We start from the raw sequence: 8,930 nt of genomic DNA on the forward strand, positions 1-8,930 counted from the left end.
GGTAAATAGAAGGGGAAAAAGTGGAAGCCGCAACAGATTTTCTCTTCTTGGGCTATAAAATCGCTGTGGATGGTGACTGCAGCCATGAAATTAAAAGATGATTGCTTCCTGGTAGGAAAGCTATGACAAACCCAGACAGTGTGTTAAAAAGCAAAGGCATCACTTTGCAGACAAAAGTCCATATAGTTAAGGCTATGATCTTTCCAGTAGTCATGTACGGATGTGAAAGCTGGACAACAAAGAAGGCAGAGCAACAAAGAGTTGATGCTTTCGAATTGCGGTGCTCGGGAAGACTCTTGAGTGTCCCTTGGAAGACAAGGAGATCAAACCAGTCAATCTTATAGGAAATCAATCCTGAACACTCTTTGGAAGGACTAACGTTAAAGCTGAAGCTTCAATACTTTGGCCACCTGATGCAGACAGCTGATTCATTGGAAAAGGTGAAAATGGGAAAGTTTGAAGGCAAAAGAAGAGGGCAACAGAAGATGAGATGGTTGGATGGTACACCGATTCACTGGACATGAACTTGGACAAACTCCGGGAAATGGAGTCGGACATGAGTTGGCGACTGAACAACAGCCGTATCTGTATACAGATATACATGCATAGGGTCAGAGGGGCTTCCCTGGTGACTCAGTGGTAAAGAATCCTCCTGCCAATGCAGGAGGCACACGTTTGATCCCTGATCTGAGAAGATCCCACATGCTGCAGGGCAACCAAGCCCCAGAGACACAACTATTAAGCCTATGCTCTAGAGTCTAGGAGCTGCAACTACTAGGCACATGCGCGGAGACTGCTGAAGCCCATGCCCTAAAGTCCAGGCTCCATAGCAAGAGAAGCCACTGCAATGAGAAGCCCACATCGCAACTAGAGAGTAGCCCCTGCTGGCTGCAACTAGAGAAAAGGCCATGCAGCAACAAAGACTCAGCAGAGCCAAAAATGAAATAAAGTGTATATAAAATAAAGAATATTTATATATAATAGTATTTAATTAACAAATAAATAAATATAGGGTCAGGTCACAAAGGCCGTTTTGTGTTTACTATAATAGTAGTTAGAAACAAAGAAATGTAAGAACACTGGCAATAAACTGAATATCTAATCTCCAACTCACAGCAACCTGGGGGATTTATTTAGAGAGACTCATACAATCTCCATGCTGGAAGGAACCTTAAGAGTTGAGACAATGGAGGTACAGAGAGACAATTTACCCTCAGGCACACAGATACACATGTATATGTGTATATAAAATACTTACGCATGTGTTTCCTAGTTAAAAAATTATTCCTTTCTATAAAACCCTGAAGATGTCATCTTAATGTTTTCATTCTCTCCTTACTCAAATTAATTTCAAAATTAGAACATTAAAATATATAGATGATCTGGCTCAAAAAATAAGATGACAAAAAAAGGATAACATATTCCAACAGAGAACTGTAGCTAACTAACATTTATACTTAACATTACAATGTTAATTTTCAAGGAACTGTAAATCTCTTCTCTTTTTCTTCACCCCACCCATCTGAACAAAGCAAAAAAGACAAAAAATAAAACAAACCTGGCTCTTTGATGGTAACTGCAATTCAGAATAAAAGCAGTTGGCAATGACTTTCCCTGGAGGGAAGCATAAAACAAGAGGTATTCTACATTTAAAATTTTACTGCTTTCTTTTTGCCTGTCCCTCCTGTCACATAAATTCTCATTCTGCATACAGTAAAACAAACTCAAAGCCTCTCAGAATAGCCATACCTATGGCATATTCTTACTATTGCAAATTACAAGTAAGAAACTAAGAATGCTTTTCCATTTTTCACTTTTAAATGATTGTGAAATTATATCTGCCTGCATCCTTCGGTTGATCAGAAAGTCTCACTCACCAGCAAATATCATAACAGGTGGTACATTTGATAATATAAAATTGGGCAGGCATTTGATATATTGCCTATCTTCACCTCCTTGTTATTAGATATGACTTGTGTCTTAGCACCAAAGTAATGCATAAAATCAATATACTATTTACTTTCACAGTGTTCTATTTCCTTTTTTAGTTTTTACTAGAAATTCCTGGGATCAAGGACAAAAATGACAGAAGACACAGCCAATACCTGTTTCATAACTGACTAAATCCTTGTTTACCATGTTTTATTAATAGGTGACTTTTAATTCATAGAAACTTAAAAGACAGCAAAATGGATTAAATTAACTATATTTCCATCTGATTACAACTGTCAAATATGTGGCTTAATAAAGACAACAAAATATCATAAAATCAAATTAAGAGGAAATATGATTAGGGAATAAAGAGATTACTTACCTATACCTTTAAATCACATGCCTGCTAAATACTTATTTGATATGTGCTGAAAATAACTAGCCAGCAATGCCATTCTTTTAACAGAAATCGTCTTCAAGAGCTAATGCAAATCTGTTTTGGATTTATTACATTTAAATACATATATTTTTTAAAGTTATATAATTAAGCAACATGAATCAAGCACACGTAGTTCAATACTACCACCTACTGTTAGTGGCTATTATTAAGTTAAAATCTTTTTATCAAATGGGTCCAAGTGCATTAAGATATATAAACCACCAGCTGGAAAAAAAAACAAACCACAGTTGGATGCCTTCATCATTCTGAGGCGATTTTTGGGTGGGGGTCTGATTTAAGAATTTATGAATTCTGGGATATTAAATAGGAAAACAGTGTAAAAGCAACTATGCACAGCAGCTAAATTTGGTCAGTTTAAGGGCATTCTTCCTTCTTCCTCCCTCCCTTGGATTTTCCTAGTGTAACGGAATATTTTATTTTGGACATCTAAAAATACCCTTGCAAAACCACAGTACTAGTTAGATTACTGAAATTTTTAATTTAGTTTCCAATCTGTCACCAGTTGAGAAACAGTAATCTAAGAGCTAGGAATAAAAAAAGTACTCATTAATCTGCAAGAAAAGTGATACCAAAATTTGAAAAGATACAACTCCAAAGATGAAAATAGAAGGACTTTTAAAATTAAGATTAAAAAACAACCCCAACAGCTAAAAACTGACAAATGGCCTAGAACAGGAAGACATGACTTTAAGTGTGGATACTTCTAACAGAAATACTGCTTTAATGAATGAAAATCTTCAATGTAGAAACAGATTACATCTTATAACGTAGGACTTAAATATCAACAATACATTTTGTATAGTTTCTGCCAAGTTAAAAAAATTTAATGACTTAAGCATAATTTCCAGTACCTAGCTATTTATCTTATGTATACTGTAGCAAGATACAAACATATGTTTAAGTAATGAGTGAACACAATATAAGTACCTGACACAATGTACTGTGCTTCAAAACCGCCTATGGTTGTAAAATAAAGAAACATCAGTAACACTATTAAAAAAAGAACAGATTGTCTGAATGAGCCTAAAAAGCACACTTCTAATTTTGATTTTCTATAGCAGTGTTCAGTAATAGGTAATTGCTTTCAAACCAATCTCTAAAGTGTTAAAAACAAAATTCCTTACTTTCACTAGTTCTCCTCCCATTGCAAGTCCTTTCAAATAGAGTGAAACAAATGACTCTCACCCACTAGAAAATATATATAACATTTTCCACATGTACCAACTTGGAAAATACAGTTATTTACTATGCAGAATGTTCTTTAGATTAGAGGATAAAACCTTAAGGGAAAAAAGGGTCACTACTGCAGTTTTAACTAAACTCTGTGACTGAGCCTACAAACTTTAACAAATACTGGGGTGGCTATTTCAAAAGAAACGACCAAGGTCAGCTTTTAATAAAAAATTAGATTCACAGGATCTGGAATAAAACGAACATTAGTAATTGATTTTAACTCCTTTTTCTTACAGAGGAGGTAAATGACCAAACCAGAGAAGTGAAAAGAGATGACCAAAGCTATAGTCAGTTGGTTGACAAAAATCAAAATTAACTAAAAAAAATCAAGATTAACTAAATCAAGTGTTAACTCCCAACACAGTAAGTTCTTTCTGCCACGAAACAGTTTATGATTTTTCTTATTTTGGACAAAGTGAAGCAGGTAAAGAAATATTACAACCTAATCAAACAAACTTCAGTATTATAGATATATCAGAGCAGCAGCGATGTATAATGAAAAAAAAAAAGAAAAAGAATAATGCCTAGTGTTTCAAAATACCCAAACTGGAACTTATCACTTCCTAACTATGTGAGTCTTAACTTCTCCAAGCACTGATTAAACTGTAAAATAGTATGAGAATGTCAGTGAATGTTACTAATATATTTTTCTTAGGTTATACTTTTTAATAAATCCAAATAAGATAGAATTTTTCCTCCAATAGTACTACATTCTTATAATGGAGCTAACTAAGTATGACAAAGTGGAGAGGCTTAACTGAAAAAGATCTAAACTTGGATTCAAGGGCTAGCCTGACAAGTGTCTGTCATTAATGTCACTATGTTAAGATAGTACTAGTTACAGTACTTAAAATGAAGGACAGCTATATTCTCTCAATAGCAAAAGCAAAATAAAACATGCTGGATAGAGAACTTTAGAAAAGCTCTTTCTCACATTTTATGAGCTTTTATACTATGTAATGCTAAAAACAGACCAGAATGATGGAGTGGAGTTAAAAAAAAAAAAAATGCAGATTGGAATCTTGGCTTCCCAATGTACTAGCTGTGCAACTTGAATACTTGTCAGGCCCTAGCTTTCCTCAAAATAGAATTGTGAAAATTAGAAGTAACAGAGGTAAAAACATCTATCTCAGTGCACCTCACATACAGGACACATTGAATAATCATTTTTAAATTTGAAAGGAAATTATCCAAAGTTGCCACAAAACAAAGTGTACTACAAGTAACATACAAGTACTTGAATGAGTTTCAATTAAAAGACTAAAACAATTTAGTACACATTATTTTAACTTATAAGGGTTATTACTATGTAGATCTAATGCCAAAGTGATACAACAAAAAACCATTTTCACATCTGCATATCTTTTTTAAACTCTTTTATCCAACAGTCATCTACTTGGCTATTTCACAGGATGCTATATAGCTGCCTAATAGGTACTCTTCTCCCCTGATTTAACTTAAAAAAATATTTTGTTTTGTTTTTTACGGTTCTAACTGAGAGTGAGATTTAAAGTGTGCGGCTGGCACTTACAACATTCAAAAGCATAATACACAAGAATATTCCCTTTAAAAAGACTTTAAATAATTAAACAAAAAAGTTTTAGTTATCCCCCGCCAAAAAGTGGCCAAGCAAAAGAAAATAATCTTTCACTTGTTGTATTAACCATAACTAACTTGAAATTAGTTGTTACATATTTGCTATAGAAATTTCCTATACTTAGAAAAATCCTCAAAGCTACCTACTTACAATTATAAAATTATCAGTCTTTTAAAAACCTTCTGAGATTATGAGAATTTAAAAAATGTGATGTAAATTTTTAGATATGAGAAGCCTGCTTATCTTATCTACATCTTTTATCCACTGAAAGTAAACATTTAAAATGTTTTCAATGAATTAGCAATAAGTGTATTATTTCATGAGAGACCAAATAGTTTACTGTTTCATTACTTGTAAATTAGGTCATTAAGGGGTACATGATTTTAAAAATATTCAGATAAGGAAACTCATTAACAGGTATCATTTGCAGTCCCTTCTCATTTGTATTCCAGCATGAACACTTCCATGGGGTTTTGAAGAGTCAGATACTGACTTGGAGACTCAATAACAACAAAAACTAACACTTCACATCATAGTAAGAGTAGCTTTTTGTTTACAAATAAACATTTTAATCACAAACACTGTAGAAGGACGGGTGTTCCCTCTCTCATTCTTATTGTTCTCATTTTCAGAAAACTTTGGTTCCCAGTTAATACCAATCAACACAGATATGCTTAATAAAGCAATACATTTTCTTATTATTTTAGAACCACCAGTACAGATAAACTACAAATTAAAATATAAGTATAAAAACAGGATATAGTGACACAATTTTAAAGCACAAACTACAAATTTCCAACAATTACTCACATAACCTAAAAGTGAATAGCAAAATGATAAAGAGCTGACTGCAATGGTGAAAGGCTATCCTCCACTCAATTCTCCAGTATTTGGGTTTCCCTTTGAAGATTTCTGTTAACTGTTAAATGTCTATTTGGTAATTCTAACGACAGTCTGGACTTTTACAGTAGTACTGAATATGAAACCATCATAAATTAAGCTTTCTGGGTCTCTCTACATCAGGGCAACATAAAGTCCTATTAAAGTAAACACAAACATAACCTACTGTAATAGTTATCTTCCCATGACTAACTCTAAAGAGACCAATTCCTTGATTTTCTCCACTCCTGGCGCTGTAGTAACGTTGTACCTCTGAATTTAAACTCTCCCCAAACACTTCCTGTCTTGACCTTTGTGGGTAAATTAAAATATTTTCTCCATAAGCATAAAAAGAAATCAAGGAAAAGATTAAACTGAAGACCCTTAGGTAACGATTTCATCCTCTACGCTTAGTTGGCAAGTTTCCTGAAACTTCTGTCTCACTGTTTTATTACAATTTCATCCTCCAAATGAAAATGAAGAAAAACATCAAGTGAGATGTACACTGAAGGTGAGTGATTCCAGGTCAGCCTGATTCTCTGTCAAAAAAGGCCAGGTCAACATTTACTCTTCTTGCTGTTGTTTCTTTCTCTTTCTTGTCCACTCAACAAACCTCCCCGTATATTACTATACTACAGCAATTCACCTGTAGTTACAATACTTCACTTCCCAAAGGAATCATTTCCCAACACTGCCTACTTCCTAAAGATGCTTTCAGATGTTTTCTTTCTTCATCCACTCCAAAATTTCGCTACTAAAACCTCTCTCATCGGAGGAAAAGTTCTCAGAGACAAAGGGACTTGAAAGGATTTTCTTAAGTGTCTCAGACCTTCGTCCCAATCTCAAAGCCTGTACACATCTAAGAGTTCCCAGAAACAATAAGCTACAGAAGTACAGACCACACGGGAAAGAAGAGGAAGTACCAGAACAATACCCAGACCACACAGCACCGAAAACCCGTGGACGTTTCTATCATCTCAGTCTACCACCCCTACTCCCCTAATTTAACCAAAGTGTCTCAAACTCAAGAGAAAAAGTCCCGGGCCCATAATTTCCCCCTCGCTTCAAGAATAAAGTGGCAGAAAGAAAAGAAACGAGGTCCCTCCGATCGATCGCAGCTGTGATGCTTTTTCTGCCGGGTGAAGAGAGGCAAGCCAAGGGTTGTCTGAAGAATGGAAAGCTGAGTGATATTGGGGGGAGGGGGAATTAGGGCGCCAGAGCTAATCCCCCGCCAGGGCCCGCGAGTGGAAGACGCAGGAAGCGACCAGCCGGGAGGACAAGGGAAGCCGGGCTGCACCAAGCTTTTGGGTGGCGAGAAACGGGAGAGAAGTGTGGCAGCCCCAGAGGCCAGTGGGTGACGGCGCCAGGCGAGAGAGGAGATTCGGTGCGGAGCGAATTTTCCGGGGCATGAGAGCGGAAATAGTCTTTTCCACGGGACCCTAGCACCCGCCCCCCTGCCCCCCGCCCCGCCCCCGCCCCAAGCGCACACCTCAAACCTGCTCTTGGTCACTCCGTTCACGTCCCTCCTCATGGGGCCGGCGGGTGCGGCCGGGGCCGGGTGCTGCGGCGTGCAAAGACTGGGGGCCCCGGGCAGGCCCCGGAGTTCCGGTACTGAGAGGAGTTAGAGGAGCAGCGGGATGGGGCCGTCGGCGGGGAGGAGAGACCTCTCGACTCCAGCAGGGCCTCCTCCTCCTCCCGCGGTAGTGGCGACGACTGCTCGTCGCTAGCTCTTCTCTCTTCTCAGCCTCAACTTCAACCCAAAACAAAAACACTCCCCACCTGCCAGCAACGCCGCTCCTCATTGGGCAGAGCCGCCCGGGCCTCGGAACAGCGTGGGGAGGGGGAGGGGGAGGAGCGCGCAGCGGCGCAGGACCACCCCTCCCCCACCCCCGGGTCCAGCCCGCGGCCGTCAGCCCAAGAACTACGGGAGCGCGGCGGCGGTGGCGGCGGCGCGAGCCCGCTCTCGCCTCCAAGGCAGACGAGCCCACCGCGAGAAGGAGAGGCAGGGAAGTGCCTATATGTCTGTGTGTATTTGTCTGTGGGAGGGGCTGTGGGGCGGGTGCGAGTGCGCGCGTGCTCGCCGACCGGTGAGAGAGAAGAAAGCAGGACAACTGCACGCAGCACCCGAGCGCCCTCCTCTCCCTCCGCGACCGGCAGCACGCACCAACCCACCAAGCACTGGAGCTGTCTGTCTTGTCCTGCCAGCCCCTTGAGTCTTGTCGCTTCCCAGTAGCCCGTGTTGGCACACATGTCCTTCCCAGCCACCCAGCTTCCCGTCCCCTATCACTCACTGTCGCCTTGAACCCAAAGTGCAGCAGGCGGTCCCTGCTCGGAGCCATTTTCCTCCTTTCTGGTAGTCTCTAGATCGGGGCAGTGCTGCCGCTGCTTTCGCCGCCGCCGCTGCTGCCGCCGCTGCTGCCGCCTCCCCCGCCTCCGTGGATTGCATTACCGGGTGTTGCAGTGAGGCTTGGGGGGCCGCTGCGGGGCGTGGATCTCCCTGTGCATGAATCAGGGGGGACAGTTGCGCTGCCGTCTGCTCTGAGGACGAGCGGCGAGGCCGCACCTCGTGCCTTGTGGTCAGGGGGTGCAGTGCAGAAGCTGAGCGACCATTTCTTTTGCTGGGGGAGGGGCGCGCTTTGGTGGAGGTGGGGGCGGGTGAGACAGAAAGGCCTTGACTTCCCCCGCCCCTCTGCCGCCCGACCGCCGCTGGCACCCAATGGGCTCTAGCGCTTACCCGCCCTCCAATCAGCGCTCTGGTTGGTGAGAGCCTGATCCTGACGCCACTTTGGCGGGAGAAACAAGCGTGTCTGACGAGTAGGCGGTGCGGGG

The 8,930-nt window shown here is 40.6% G+C and overlaps 1 protein-coding gene across 4 annotated transcripts in view; it reads right to left on the reverse strand.

Moving 5' to 3' along the window:
- Positions 1-8,738, reverse strand: part of FBXL20 (F-box and leucine rich repeat protein 20) — a 91,977-nt gene extending 83,239 nt beyond the window's left edge. For 2 of the 4 annotated variants that reach the window (XR_009693018.1, XM_061143896.1), the window contains exon 1: positions 8,393-8,738. Coding sequence is in view for 2 of the 4 variants with exons in the window: in XM_061143896.1 (XP_060999879.1) it covers positions 8,393-8,440 (48 nt within the window). In the remaining 2 variants the exon portion in view is untranslated. Of the gene's footprint in view, positions 1-1,558; positions 1,615-7,590; positions 7,873-8,392 lie in introns of those variants that run through there. The other 2 variants (XM_061143899.1, XM_061143897.1) reach the window with 2 other exon arrangements.
- Between the last annotated feature and the right edge of the window lie 192 nt (positions 8,739-8,930).

The sequence above is a fragment of the Dama dama genome, chromosome 5, assembly GCF_033118175.1.
Source record: "Dama dama isolate Ldn47 chromosome 5, ASM3311817v1, whole genome shotgun sequence".
In the NCBI taxonomy this organism is placed as follows: domain Eukaryota; kingdom Metazoa; phylum Chordata; class Mammalia; order Artiodactyla; family Cervidae; genus Dama; species Dama dama.